The 15,803-nt window shown below is 35.4% G+C and overlaps 1 protein-coding gene across 1 annotated transcript; it reads left to right on the plus strand.

The window, feature by feature from the left end:
* Positions 1-4,364: 4,364 nt before the first annotated feature.
* LOC107773972 (uncharacterized) lies at positions 4,365-15,624 on the plus strand. Its single transcript, XM_075229834.1, has 11 exons — positions 4,365-4,461; positions 5,392-5,489; positions 5,727-5,827; positions 5,910-5,951; positions 6,078-6,217; positions 6,670-6,718; positions 6,798-6,900; positions 7,011-7,102; positions 12,289-12,398; positions 12,956-13,005; positions 14,965-15,624. The coding sequence occupies exons 1-8, from the start codon at positions 4,436-4,438 to the stop codon at positions 7,034-7,036; spliced, it is 585 nt and encodes a 194-aa protein (XP_075085935.1). The 5' UTR covers positions 4,365-4,435; the 3' UTR covers positions 7,037-7,102; positions 12,289-12,398; positions 12,956-13,005; positions 14,965-15,624.
* Positions 15,625-15,803: the final 179 nt, after the last annotated feature.

The following is a 15,803-nucleotide window of genomic DNA, read 5'->3' on the forward strand; positions in this document are numbered from 1 at the left end:
GGAAGTTGAAATAGGTATGTTGTGTCATTTATAACTTGTGTGCAAAATTTGAGATTAATCAGAGTTGATTTGATAGGTTTCGGCATCGAATGTAGAAGTTAGAAGTTCATTAGGCTTGAATCAATTTGCGATTCGTATTTTTGATGTTGTTTGATATGATTTGATGCTTCGAGCGAGTTCATATCGTATTTTAGGACTTGTTGGTATGTTTGGTTGAGGTCTCGGGGGTCTCGGGTGTGATGATCATGTTCAGTGTATTTTGGAACTTAGAAGAACTGCTAATTTATGTTATTTGTTTCCTTATACGCGATCGCGAGTGGGATATCGTGATCACAAAGAGTTGTTTGGGCTGGTAGAAGATTTGTCCTATGGGATCGCGAGAAGAGGTGTGTGATCGCGGAGCTTTGGCAGTTGATGAATCGCGAACACGTGAAAGGAGTCACATTCGTGAAGAAGAATGGAAGAGACTGGGGTTCACGCGAAGTTGTTCTTCACGATCACGTGAAGAGGTTCGTGATCGTGTAGGTCTGGGAGTTTGTGAGTCGTATTCGCGTAGGGTTATTCGCGTTCGCAGAGAGTAATTTTTGGCAGCTTATGGTGTGTGCTTCGCGTTCGCAAAGTATTTCCCACGATCGCGATAAAGGGGCATGTGGGCAGAATATAAGTTTTCAAAAATGAGGGTTTGAGTTATATTTCATAATTTGATTTTGGGAACTCGGATTGAGGCGGTTCTTGGAGGGATTTTCAAAGAATTGATTGGGATAAGTGATTCTAACTCGGATTTGGTTAATACACATGAATATATCATTATTATCATCATTTAATTAGTGTTTTGGGTTGAAAATGAGGAAAGAATTATAGAAACTTCATAAGCTTTAATTTGAGGATTTGAAGGTCGAATTGTGATCGGATTTAAGTAATTTTGGTATGATTGGACTCGTGATTGAATGAGTGTTCGGATTTTATAATTTTGGCGGATTTTGAGGCGTGGGCTCGGAGTTGACTTTTTGAGTTGACTTTTTTTTTACCTTAGTTAAAGATCGTAACTTTATTAATTGGAATCAATTCATATAACCTTTGTTGATAGTATTATATTATTTTTGGCTAGATTCGATCCTTCCAGAGGCCGATACGCGTGGGAAGGGCTTGCTAGCACAGCGATTTGATTTGCTTGAGGTAAGTATCTTATTTAAACTCGGTTGAGGCACTAGTTGCCTGAATTGTTATGATAGCTACTTACAATTGGGTGCGCACATGCATGGGGATGAACCCATGTGCAGGCATCGGGGTCATTTATTCATGTTCAGGTTGTGCTCGGGCTCTTATAAGCCTAGAATTGAATGTTAAGCTTTAAGCTATGATATTTCTCATATTTGTAACAGTTTGTGTGATCTATTTGAGCCATGTTGAGGCTACATATAGGTTTAATCCCTGAACGAACTTGATAAATATTTTTCAGCGATGAAATTTTTTATTTGAGCTATGATAGCATACTTTGCACACGCCTACACGTTAGCATGTTATTTATACCAGTCCAGGAGTACGAGAATTATTATTCATTCATCACATATATGTATACTTGTTTAATTGCTCATGTATGATATGTTTGGACTGGAGGCCTGTGACCATACCGGACGGATTGTGTTATTGGCACGTAAGTTATCCGTACGGGTTCTATTATTAACATGTGAGTTGTCCGTACAGCATGTAGATACAGATCCATCCCTTTAGAGTCATCCTCTCATGTTTCTCCCTTGATGGTGTACACGTGGTTATTGAGAATACTGATCAATGATTTGGAACGGATATGGAAAGTTGAGATAATCCGACCAGTGTTTATTTATGATGTACACGCGGTTATTTATGCTTCTCTTACCTTGCCATGTTTATTTACGATACTTATTGAGTACATTGAGTCAATTGTACTCATACTACACTCTACACTTCGTGTGCAGATCCAGGTACTTCCGGGCATGAAGGTTGCTAGTGTTGGAGCTTATTAAGTTCTAAAACTATCGAGGTAGCTGCCTTGGCGTCCACAGACCTTGACTCTCCTCATTTTTCTTTTAGTTTCGTTTATACTGTTCTACTTTCCTAGACAGTGTTTCGACAGTCGAATCATATTATTGTATAGATGCTCATGTACTTAGTGACTGCACCCCGAATTTTGGAAAATTCTGTATTGAGTTGCGGTATTTTTCTTCCAGTTATTATGAGATTTTATTTACTTAAACCTATTTTAGTATGTTTTAAATTAAAGGTGCCTGTTGTTTGTGAGTTGTCGGCTTGTCTAGTATTCCGATAGGTGCCATCACGACATGTAAGATTTGAGCCGTGACACAAGTTGTATTGATAGGCGCCATCATATAATGCAGTATCATAATGTCGAGCTTAAAGCTCAATTCATGACTTCAGGGAATTGACATAAAAGAGAAAAATTAAATTCATATCTAATTTAGATCATCCATTTATGATTTGTTCTTCGTTGAGTCGTCACAAAATCTCTAATGGTTTAAATTTATCTAATACCCTTATACAGTTATACTTGACTGAAATGTTTGTTAACCCCATTCAAATAAAAATAAAAAGGAGGGTTGTTTTTGGTGAGGAGTTTATAATTTACTCTAAAATATTTATGAAGTGATGACTTGCTGATGTCTTAGCATGGAATTCAGTGCAAAAAATAGATGGTGAAATTTGTCAATCACTGAAAGGGGATCAATACAAAATTAATGGGGTAATTGTCTTGTGCAAAAGTCTCACACTTGGATTACCACATATTTAATAGATTCACTTGCTCTTTTGGTTTGAGCGGGGTCTTTCAATGAAAATTGTTGTCTTTTGTCAACAAAAACTCATATTTGGACAAGAATTCATGCATTGCATTGTTCCCCTTTGCTTGTAAGAATTGGCTTCTCATGTTGTTTGACTTTGCTCTACGACAAAAATTATTACGCCTCAATACTAAGCAAGTTGGAATTAGTAATTGTATATTAATTATCAGTGTCCATGTCGCTCCATTTAAGTTTGTCTCTTTTCAATATTTTAGTTATTAGTTTCTCTAACACTAGATATTCTCCACATTTCGATGAATATATAAGTCTCTGACAATACTAAAGACTCCTAGCAGGCATTGGACCTAGCATTAGCGTAGTAGCATAACCAAAATTTAATCCCAACTAATTGGTATCGCCGACATAGATCTATTTTTTCCCATGCTATGTTTCTCTAGGTTTAAATGGAATTTAAGGGCTTTTAGGTCTTCCGGAACAACTTCTTTACCTTGTCCCTTTTAACACCTTCAATCACCATTATTGTTTTGTGACTTTGCTCTAATTCACTTTCATTATACTCCCTCCATTTCAAAAAATAATGAACCTATTTGATTGAGCACTGAGTTTAAGCAAAAATGAAAAACTTTTGAAACTTGTGGTCTAAACCAATATATAGATATTTTGTGACTATAAATCATCTCATTAAGGGTAAAATGAGAAGTTTAAAGTTACATTATTTTAAAATTTAGAAATGAGTCATTCTTTTTGAATTGGACTAAAACGAAAATAGGTTTATTCTTTTTGAAATAGGGGGAGTATTAAATTTTTCCCTCATGAGTTAAGAAATGAAAGAAATTTCTAGGAATAAATTGAAGTGTGTGGCATGCAAGATCCTCTAATTACCTTTTGAAAATGTTTGTTTGTAAACACATTTAAAAACGTTTTTAAATTGTTGTATTGAGATACTTTTAAACAAATCAATTTGCTGAAAAATAAAATTACCCAAACACCTTAGTTGTCAACACTTTTTTTCTGGAAGCTTTTACAATTGTCCAATGGCTTCAGGAAATTGAAGGCATAAAAGGTAATCCAATTAATTATGCACTGTACAAAAGGTATATAAGGAAAAATCTCAAAGAGAAAAATAAAGAGAAAAAGTGTAATGTGAATTGGCTGAAAAAGAAAGTTCTTTGTTTTTTAAGGAAAATCTTATTTGTGAAGACAAAACAAGAATACTTTTTATCAGTTTGAATGCCCTGTACAAAAGATAGTGCATATGGTGTTTATTTTATTAACATGTCCTATGTTTGTTTAAATAAACTTTATAATGAATTTTTTTCCATTTTAACGATGAAAATGTAGATCTCCCCCCCTTTTATTTTTCATTGTTGTCACCGATATATATACATATGGTCAACTCTTCTCTTTTGTGCCTTTTGTCTCTAACTCTTTTCTCAAGTCAATACAATATTTTGTTTGTTTTTGCCTTCTCTTTCATTTGCTTTTTTGCATGGCATTGTCACATTACTTCTCTACAAACTAATATACCACCTTTTATTTCACCCCTCACTCTCATTTTCTCCTCTTTCTCTCTTTTTTTTGTTCCCTTTTCTGGTCTTTCTTTCTTTTCTTTGTTGAAGTGAGGCTTGTTTTTTGGGATCATGGACTCATGGGATGCTCAGAAGATGTGAGTTTATAAGTTTACATTTTTATGATGTTTATAATATTTAGGCATACTTTATTTCATGTGTTCGATGCAGAGGGGAATCCTTTCTTATCAAAGAATCTGTAAAAATGGCTTTGTCTTGGAAAATAATTTTTTGGAGAATTTTATCATTTTAAAGTATGAAAATTGAAAAAAAAATTTGCATGACTATTGATTGAAGCAAGTGATATGAAATGAGCATAAAATAAAAGAAAATAATTTTTATTTAGTGTTAAAAAGAGCAGGTTGGGCATATATATATGGACAGGTTAAAACGAGTCTAGTAAATAAATGAGTTGGCTTATAACCCGTCCAATTATTGCTTGGATCAGAACTTGGCGAGTCAATTAGGACTAAACAACCGGCCATAACCCAATTCATTTTTTATAATTGTTTAATTACCAAATCAAACTAATACTCCTTCCGTTTCAATTTAGATGAGTTAGTTTGACTCGACACGAAGTTTAAGAAAAAAAAAGACATTTGAAACTTGTGGTATTAAAAACTTAAGGTGTAAAAACTTTGTGTAGCCATGACATTTTTGTGGTTATAAAAGCTTCTCATTAAGGGTAAAATGTGTAAAATGAAGAGTTTAAAGTTGAATTATTTTCAAATTTAAAAATGTGTCGTTTATTTTGGAACAGACTAAAAAGCAAATAACTCGTTTAATTTGAAACGGAATATCTTTTCTTTTATTTTTTTTGACTAATCAAACAAAAAAACTTATATTTCTATGTTTTCTTAAGTTTCTTATGGTCAATTTGCGCTATGCAAAAATTGGCCCAATCTTTAAGATGGCTAACTTGGGTCATGTTCTTTTTAATCCGCCAATGAATATAAATCCAACCCAATCTATGACAGTTTACATCATACCAAACAAATTTATATGACTCAGTTTTCGTGTATTTTCAGGCTTGACATCTACATCCATGATTACTTAGTTAAGAAAGGCATGAATACAACAGCTGAGGCATTGGCCAGGGAAGCTAATGTTAATCCGAGACAAGCTGGTAATTTGATTTTTGATAATGGTCCTCTCTATCTTTCTAGGGTTGAAACTGATTTTTAATTTTGCTTTATTAGCGAGCATAATTCATTAAAGCTTATGCTTAATTGAATAATAGAGTAATTCAATTGTTTATGGTAAGACGCTTTTCATGTTTCTAAAACTGTATTAATTGCTTGTTTATTTTAGAGAAATGTGCACAACAAAGTGACTGATCATTTTATTGTGGGATATGTTTCAGCTGTCAATTCTCCTGTGGGATTTCTAGCTGAGTGGTGGGATGTATTCTATGATATATTCAACTCTAATCAGGCCGAGCACGCCCAAGAACCCAATGCTGAGGTGTTAGCTAAACTTTTCTAAGTTGAAATCATTTTTTCTGTGACAATTATAATCTGAATGCATGATTTTCTTAAATTTTCAGGTTCCACGGACTATGGACAATGTGGTACCTTATACCCCTTCTGTATGCCATCATTTTCTCCTAACTTTGCAATCTTTTGGTCCTAAATTTATGGATTCTAATTTCTCCCTTGTGATGCCACCATTTTATCCTAACTATATGGCACCTAATATATCTCTTGCGATGCAGGGCTTTAATCCTGACTCTAAGATAAAAATGCAAGAGCAAGGCAACAACTTTATGTTGCCTGACAAAGAAGTGACGTCCAAGTTACGAATTCTTGAGGTGGACGAAGCGAGTCACAGGGTGCCATCTGCAACCGCTTCTAGGTAACATGTTATGTTTATTCCTAATTCGGACCAACTTTTCTGCAATTAATTTATTTTACAGTGTTTGCCTTATTCACTTCAATGTGGACGGAAAGAGTTTGGGGCCATGTTGTATCTGTTCTGCTTGTTCGTGACATTTTTGTTTTTTAGTTACTAAGGGAATGGAATGAGAGGAATTGGGCAAAATTACGCCCCCGTTGCGTTTAGCAACGAGGTTATGGCCGTTACATTGGATGTATCCAATTCTCCGTGTTTCTTGCAAGAGGCTGCTGTTGTTACATGCCCTTCAGTCTAGTAACTTGAGATCAATTGCTTAGTAGCGAACATGATATAGCCTTTCTACGATAACTAGTTATTGCTAAGAAGTTGTGTAGCGAAAGCATCACTTTAGTTGTTGAAGTTGGTGAATCAGAAGATTTCTAATTCCTTTGATGTACATTGATCTCATACAGCCCCCCGGTGCAGCAAATGCCAAATATGCCTCAACAGTGGGAGGTCAGAGTATGTTTACATTTCCCAAACAACAGTGAACTTTTTCAATAAAGTTGTGACGTAACTGACAAGATTTCATTTCTGATAGGATGAGACAAGTGGTATTTACTTTGGAAGAACCAAGCAGATGGATCCAAATCCCTGTGGCCCTACAACAGCTTTGCTTCCTACAACTGAATCTTCTGATGCTGGTTTGTCTATATCTGGTTTCAAATATTTCGTATTCAGATATTAAAATATTAAGGAAGTTTTCTGTTTTAGCGGAAACTCATACCAGATCCTCTGCTGCTCTTCCTATCAGGCTCTTCCACCGGCTCCTGCTCCTAGATGCAGCAAGCTTCCTTATCAAATCTCGCGATTTTCTGATCTTCCTCTTGGCATGGCATGAAGAAGGTGATCACTTGAGAAAGCTTATAATTCATTAGCTATTATAGAGTACATGTAGGTTTTATCCATGAGAAGAGACAGATGAATTATGTTACTTCTTTATCATGTTAAGCATTTGACTTTTCTTGTTATCCAAGTTTTACTCTTGAGTGCTCGGTCATGGGTGGAATAAGTTCTGATACAACTATTACATGTTGTTGCTTCCTCCCAACTACTAAATAGCTGTTGCATGTTTGTTAATCAACACAGAGATTTGGGAGAAATAGTTCTTCAAGAAGCATTTTGAAACTTTTTCTACAAATAGGAAAAATGAAACTATATGCAATCTCTTGCATTTTGTTAATCAACACAGAGATTTAAGGTGCAGTGTCTTGATGGTTAACGTTAAGCTGCTAATACATTTAGATGTAGCAAAGCGGGTTTAGGTTTTGACAGTGAAGAAATCATAACATCAATGGCTTCAGGCATGAGTGATTCAGATAAGGTCACTGTCACAGGCAACTTTGTTACATCTAGAACAATGTAATATAGAATGCTGAGTTGGTGATGGTGATAACACAATGTTATATAACACTCTACAGTTGGTCCTAGGTTTGTTGTACCACAAGTTTCCTTGATTTCCTATGTTGACGTAGAAGTGCGAGTATCCTTTGAGAATGGTCCGTATGAGGTGATAATGGTTCTATTAGGGAATTCTTTTACATTGACCAATAGCAAAGAAGTTGATAAAATGCATGGTCAATGACTTAGTTAAGCTTTTGAGGATTAAATTTGGTATTCATATTAGCAGCCTTATCGTTGATGCTTGAAGTAACATTATACTTATGGTAGTTAAGCTTTTGAGGATAAGACTCCAAATAATATTAATGAACTTGATCATCGATGCTTGAAAGAACATTATAGTCATGGTACTTGTATTCAAGTCCATTTTTAGGCTTATATAAAAAGATGGCATTCCTGTAAAGATTCTCTAAAAACAGAAATGTTTTTATTACTGTCAAAATGATAAAAACAGAAAAGCATTCTGTTCTCTTTTCCTGTAAAGATGTGCTATAACAAATATCGCTATGACAAGAAGATCTTGAATAGAGAGTTTTACCCGGGAACATGGTTCTTCTATACAACTCAAGACTAAAGTTGTTCGTGGGCAAACCTAAGTCCAAATGATCCAGATCATTCAAGGTGGTGAATGTCTATCCCTGCGGTGCTATGGAGTTAGGAGTTGATGACGGGAGTAGAACATTTAAAGTCAATGGCCAAAGAGTCATGCATTATTTGAGCCATATGGATGAAGGAAGATTGGTATTGGAGATTGAGTTAGGGGACCACAATTGGTACCTGGAAGGTGCGTTAGTTCGTTCCACGAAGTTAAATATGACGCTTTGGTTTCTGTTTGTTCTGTTGAGACTGTGCCTTAAGAGTAGAGTGCATAGATTCAGGAAAGTTTCTGCATTGCGATATTCAGTGGGAATACATCCTCCCGGTGCATTATGTGGATAGTGGGGATGGTAAAAGAGGAAGGGGATCCCTGAGTTGGTAAAGGGAAAACGAGTGGTAGTTCAATTGCTTTTGAATTCCATAGCACCTACTAGTCTATCCCTTTTTAAGCTCGGAAAACAATGACCAAATACTTAAGTTTTGTATTATCAAGTATTATGAATTTACTTCACTACCTTTTCTCATTGGAAGAAGACCAATAAGTCTTCTCTCAAAGAGAAAAGGAAGAAATCCACTTAAAGAGGAACCTTGAGTGTCATTCAAGAATTATTGCAGATTCGTCGAGGCAGGACTTAGCTCCATGCCCTTTGATCTTGAAGACTTCCATATGAAAACACCAACAAGAGTGGCCCACTTTCATCACTGATCAAGTAGTGATCTCACCATCAAGCAAGCTTAAACCATGAGGCTCTAGTGCTTTTAAAATCGAAAAGCACAAAGAAGCAACAAGTTCGATGAGGTTTGAAGCGAAAAGCGAGAAGTGAAGCACATGCTTCTTTGAAGTAAAGTGCACAAGTTACGGAAAACTAAAAAATACCAAACATGTATAGATTAGTACTATAATAACGTTGATATTATCCAACTCCTCATAGTTGAATCAAAAAATGGACCGCATCTCGTTATAATGATTTCGTGCATCATTATTTGAAGCACACACTTCTCTGAAGCGCATGGCCATGAAGCGATAACTCCTCGCTTTGCATTGTTTCGTCGTTCTAAGTGGCGAAGCGATGACTTTTAATAAAATTATTGAGACTTAGCTGATCTTGCCATCATAACATAACATGTCTGAAAACCGTCTTTCTTTACCTTGATCGACTTCTATATTCTTCAAGTAGCGTCCTAAAGCTAACATATTTTGAACTACTCGTTATTGCAAGTAGTCCAAAACTAAGTTGCTCGGACTCGGGTGCGGGTGTCCGATGCAGGTGCGGATCTAAAGGTCAGATTCTACATGATCTAAATTTTATGAATCGGGGGTACGAATCCAGGCACGGATACGTGTGCGGGGATTCGTCTAAAAATATCTAAAAATAGAGTTATAAAGATATATCTAAATTATGAGACATTATGTGAAAAACTTAAAAGGTATTCTAAGAAGAAAAATATATTGATCAAGAGGAGAATCCGAGGAGATAAAAGGAAAAGGACTGATATAAAAATTTCTATATACAAGGTATTTCGTTTTCTTCAATTTCACCCTAACTTTTGTTTTGATTTCAAAAATCATGTCCCGAATTTCTCCTTCGATTTTGGTCAAAGTACCCAAAATCGGTTGACAGATCCGGTACGGATCACACACCCACACCCACGTAGTGTCGACATGGGTGCAACACTGAAAGTGAAGAGTTCGAGCAACTTAGGTCCTAAACCCTTCTATCTAGGTCATTCCAATTTCAGCAAGTTATGACTAGAGGGCGTCCGACCCGGTACAAATAATATCAGAGGAAGTCATAATTAAATAGATATATTCCATTTGTGACTTCCTTTGTCTTACTCTAATAACCGTTATAAGATAGAGCATTAAAGTAAAGATATATATTGTGAAGTTGAACCTTTTTCATCCCAATTCTTCACGTCGTCATAAATACTAAAACAATAAAGACTCAAATTTCATTCTATTTTCTACTGAATGAGTGTTTAGTGTGCAAGGTTTATGAAGATTTGGTGTTAATAGCTAGTGTGACTTTCCATGACGGTCACAAAGTTTCCAAATCCTGCTTTCTTGATTATATTTGCAAATCCTATAAGAAATAATACATTCACACATTAATGATTTATTAGTTTGGACTAAAAGAAAAGGAAAGTATTCATGACATTAGTTGTGATTAGTGGTATTGAGACTGTAGTGGTAGAAGTTTGGGACCAAAAGAATTTTCTCATATGTCAAATGCTCTTGCTAAGCATGTCTCTCATAAAAAGATAATTTATGACATCTAGATGAACTAAAGCTTCTACCGCTCCTTAAGGTTAAAAAGCATGAATTTCCGAGTTACTACATTATAATATTTCCTAGAAGTAAATATATTAAATGTTTTTTATAATCGTGGTGTCCGGAGTAGCTTGCGCGCATCCCGACTAAATCCACGAGGTACCTGCTACCTCCCACCAACACTGGTATCGAGTAACTCTGTTCATCAAGACTTGGAGATGGAAAGAAATCACCTAGTATTTTTTCCTCTACTAGAATTTGAACCTGAGACCTCATGGTTCTCAACCCACTTAGTTGACCACCAGGCCCATACCCTTGGATGCTAATGATATTAAATATTTAGATCTATAATATTAAAAAGCAAGCAACATTATGCTTTTGTAATTTCTGCACCTAAGGGTATGGCCAACGGTCAATATAGTGTGGTGAAAATCATTGAAGACCAGAATTCAAATTCCAACAACGAAAAAAAAATGCTTGGTGATTTTTCTCGTTTACTAAAGTCTTAGTGATGCTGGTGGTAGATAGTTGGTTCCCAGTGGATTAGGCAAGGTGTCGCAACCTGACCAATCTTCTCATAATAGTTATGACGTATCATGTTGTCGTGTTTATGTGATAAACTTGTTAGCCATTCCACCGTGATAAATGTATTTGGGTATGGTAAAAACTTAGTCTTTTATCATTGGTTCTAGGACCTCCCTAAGTTGCATAATTGAGTTTCTTAAACAGTGGTTAACATAGTTGCTAGAGACTATAGGCCCTTAACAGCTAGCATGATGTTGACTTCGGTTCTCTGAGGAAGTATTCCCGGGAAGCGGCTTGTCATTTGTCACTATTTAGGATCACATGATAAGCAATTAGGATTTTAGGTTCACACGGGCGCGCTGTGGCTCCCATTGCATACTTGTAAATGTATCACTTAGCCTCATAAAACTTAGCTGCTGCATTATGAATGGCTCCTGTGTTATAATTTGTGATGTTCATAAGTCATGAAATCAAGTTGTAAAATCTTAGACCAACATATTAGGGCTAAGAGACCACCTGCGCAAAATGGCTATCCTGTTTGTTGACTTTATGGAAATTTGTACAAATTATATACCAGATCATCTATTTTCTTAGTAAGTGCTATTCATTTATTAGGAAGAGAGAAAGTCAACAAGAATTAGCAAATAAAAAAGAGATGTGTTCTGCCCTTTGCTCTTCTAGTCAAGTGAGATAGTCCTCTCCAGGAGCTTAACCTTGCGTGGCCTGAAATGGATCGATGACAGCCGGGATCCCGTTATGCACAAATTCCAGTTTGACTTAAGAAGCAGAAGTAGAAACTGAAACTAATCTTCTTTCTGATAGATTTGCACAGGAAGGACAAGAATTTGTTGTAGAGTTAAGTATGAGCTTAGCATGGAGAAGAGTTTACTCTTTAAGTCCATGAATCATCAGTGACTTAAAACTTTCTCGTTGACATGACTTAATCAAACTTGTGCAATTGAAACCTCTTGGAGTTGTGTGGTAATGTTTTCATGCGTATTTTGTGGTCTGCCTCACCCCTCGCCAACAAAGGGTGGATTTTTGTTTAAAAAAATATTACTACTGCATCCTACTACGGAAAAAAATTAATTCTTCCATATTTGTAATTAAATTTATATCACGTATAAAATCTTAAATGAACTGGAAATGACCTGTTTCCGTGCTGGCTGTGTAATTCTTCATAAAAATCCTTTAGTTATACTGAGAATTCTAATATGCTTCTTTTCATATTTGATAGGTGCTAGCAAATGTTATATAATTCACTGCTCTCAAATCATTACACGAGTGCCATCCTGGGAAAAAAGAACTATACAATATGAAATCCACAAAATCTATACAACTGTTCAGGTAAATTCCCTTGCACCAGAAGAAGAAAAAAGAGAGAGTGAGCAATCCATGTGTATATATGCCTTTTTGTATGTTTAAATTGTCAAATGCTTCAACTTTGAGACAAGATCTGGTCTAATAATAGAATACCACTTATTTTATTATCTTATGAGTGAAGAACTGTGGTTATTAGGAGCCCTCTGTCCCCTCTGCATCTCTTTATCCTTTGATTCTGAAGCTGATACTTAGAATATGCACATATTTTCCACTGGCTTGCTCATGGAGCTGCGAATCACCTTCCATTTCTGTATATTATCTACAGTTTCTTTTTGAAGATTTTTCTCATCAATTAGCTTCACAAGAGCTGCCATTAAATTTCCTTGCAATGATCACACATATGATATCTTAAATATCTTAAGGTCTAGATCATACAACTGATGAATTTGAACCAGCAGTTCAGTAGATTTATGCTACTTTATTTAGTTAAATATTGGTGGAGGCATTTATGTGTTCTTTATGATTTCTTATTTATTTCTTGCTGTACTTCCTATTGATTTGTCCTTCCGTTGTGCCTCCAGGGAAAAACAAAGCTGCCCAACAAGTATCTAATCAAGTTTGGCTGTCAGCTGTAAGTGCTCTGAATTTTTCACATCAAAGGAAAAAGTTAACATTATGTGCATGTTTACTTTCTTGGTGAGTGAAGGTGTTAAAACTTAAAACGGGACGAGAATCACATGGAAGGAAATTGTCTCGAAAACCTACTAAGTTTTGGAATAAATTCCGACTTAGTTAAAGATAGGACACAATGGAATAAAATAACACGTTGATTTTGAATCTTTCGGTATTTCCTAGGAGTATTTTGACCTTATCATAGATGTATATGCCAGTAAAAATATAGAGAACTTTCAATATTAATATTATTATCACTATTATTGAACCTATTGGTTTTTCCTAGGAGTATTTTGACCTTATCATAGATGTATATGCCAGTAAAAATATAGAGAACTTTCAATCTTAATATTATTTATATGTATTTAAGTTAATTTTCACTTCTATTTTTATTTGATATGATGATGAAATGAGTTGACAAATTGGAGAAATTCAGTGAGGAATCATATAGCCGACCCCAAATTGTGTGTGATTGAGTTATAGTAGTTATTGTATATGTATATTTAGTTTCAATTTTTCGGTATCATTCTGTTCATTTCTTCTTGGAAAGTTGGTTCTGTTTCTGATGTTATTGACTGTCAATTGTCTAGCCTAGTTTAATAGTACCAAATGAATAGAACAACTGTCAAGTACTGAATCCTACAGGATATTTTACCTAAAATGGAAGCTCAAATATTGGATATGCTTACTCATTCCGATTTAAGCGGAAAAGATGCAGGAGTAACTTGAATGCTTATTAGCAATCAGTTTGTTCCTGGTGATCGACTGATCGTACCAAAAAAGCTCTTATTTTAGTTTTGACATGGAGCATGAATTCATTTTCAGAAAATTCTGGTCTTTGAGATTTTCTGCAACTTTGTGCATGAATCGTCGCTATTTAAGCAAGAAATTAAGTTTAAAACTTTAATTAAAAAATGTGAGAGAGCCTTATGCAGGAAAAAGTAAAATTCATCAAAGTAAAGATTTGCATAAGATTTCAGCATAAACAACTTTAAAACCCTAGGGATTTGGCGGACTAAAAATAATGATTTCCGCCTTCAGATACTAATCCGAATATATGTATCGAGATTTTCAATCACATCTGACAATATCCTATTTTTGATTCTATACATGCCAGCTCAAGAATTAGTATCTGGTTTTAATTTCCAAAAAAATCCCAAATGTGTCAGAACTTCCCATTTTGAAAAAGTTACGGAATCTACATCAATAGGATCGTTTCTTATTCCATGTCTTTAGATGAGATTTCCTCGTCCTTCTTTCTTCTTTCTAATTATAAAGAATGGAGAAAAAGGGAGAAGCAAATGGAATTTTGATAATTTTATTGATGAAGCGGCAAGCAGCCCATTGTATAGGGTTCCAAACCTATATGGCTAATAAGAGGGAAGGGGCAAGCCAAAGTTGACTCCTAGAAAGTCTAAAGTAATGAACAACTATGATCCATCATTGGCGAACGTCACACATGACAAAACCAATGCAACTCAAGGTCATGCACTAATAGAAATTCCTTACTTTCCTAGTAGCAAAGGAGAAAGGAAAATAAGTAATTTTATTGATTGCATGGGGAACATCCTGCCTACAGATTTATACATTGAAGGGAAACATCTCACAATCTCTTCTTCTATTTTTTCTTCCTCAGGGATTGAGCAGCTGCGTGGTGATACTTAAACTTCTGAATTCTCGAAGCTCTAATTTTTGTGTCTAGTCTCCTATGATTCAAGAGCTTTGTTATAGCGTATTTAAAAGAATTATTAAAAGGAGATCCTGTTCTATCTTTATTAAAACCATTAAGAAAGTATCACATATTGCTTTATTAAGAATTAGAATCGTATATCATATGCTGGTCTCAAGCATGATATTCCATTAGATGATTTGCTTCATATCAGAAAAAATTATGCTTCAGTTCTTATTCCTTTTGCAGGCATCTCTTTGATTGGTTATCCACATTCTACTAAAAGCAAGCTCCTCTGTTTCTTCTTTCATCACAACAGAAATGTGTTGGTTGATGTTGCATGAGAGGAAGTTCCTCTGTGTTGTCTAATGGCATCATGTGACTCGTCTTGTCCATTTTAAAAAAAATTGTAAATTGGATGTCACTTCTTACGCAGTTGTGATAAGGTTGCCTTGCTCTTGCATTCACTTAGATAATTTGATTCAGCTGAATTAAATTTTTTGGTAGAGAGAATTCGAGAGCAAGGCTACCTCATGATACGTGCAGAAGAAGTAACATCCAATTCAATTTTTCTAGGGATGGATGAGTCATATGGTACCATCAGCCAATACACTTCCTTTCCATCCAAAGCATATTTAATTCATAGGAGGAATGAGTTTAGGGCTTCGAAAATAATGCAAAGTACTTTGGACCTGTATGACAGTGGAGGCCTGTCGGAAGAAAAGGCTTTGGGTAGGACTTAAAGTGAAAATTATGATTACCAGAGAGGTTTCAAATTTGGAGATCTCGGGTTTTTCTTGCAATGTTGTAGTCGAGCCAGGAACAATAGAGACTAGGTCATGGACGTTTCTGGTGCTAGGTATCCTCAAGACAAGAAGTACATGCAAGCCACTACAGCTGCTGGCTCAGGTTAGTGGTCTGAATTTTACTTTAATTTTTGCTTTTTGTTGGTTTGCTTGGTTGGCCTTGGCTATTGCTATCTTTACTAAAACCATTAAAAAAGTATCACATATTGCTTTATTAAGAATTAGAATCGTATATGAGATGCTTGTCTGAAGCATGATTCCATCAGATGATTTGCTTTATAC

Source organism: Nicotiana tabacum, chromosome 14, assembly GCF_000715075.1.
Source record: "Nicotiana tabacum cultivar K326 chromosome 14, ASM71507v2, whole genome shotgun sequence".
In the NCBI taxonomy this organism is placed as follows: domain Eukaryota; kingdom Viridiplantae; phylum Streptophyta; class Magnoliopsida; order Solanales; family Solanaceae; genus Nicotiana; species Nicotiana tabacum.

Bases quoted from the DNA above. Each gene is read 5' to 3' on its own strand.
- LOC107773972 (XM_075229834.1), top strand. From the start codon at position 4,436: ATGGACTCATGGGATGCTCAGAAGAT. The intron at 5,828-5,909 runs GTGTTAGCTAAA...TTAAATTTTCAG, and splicing joins CCCAAGAACCCAATGCTGAG to GTTCCACGGACTATGGACAA. The intron at 6,719-6,797 runs GTATGTTTACAT...CATTTCTGATAG, and splicing joins CTCAACAGTGGGAGGTCAGA to GATGAGACAAGTGGTATTTA.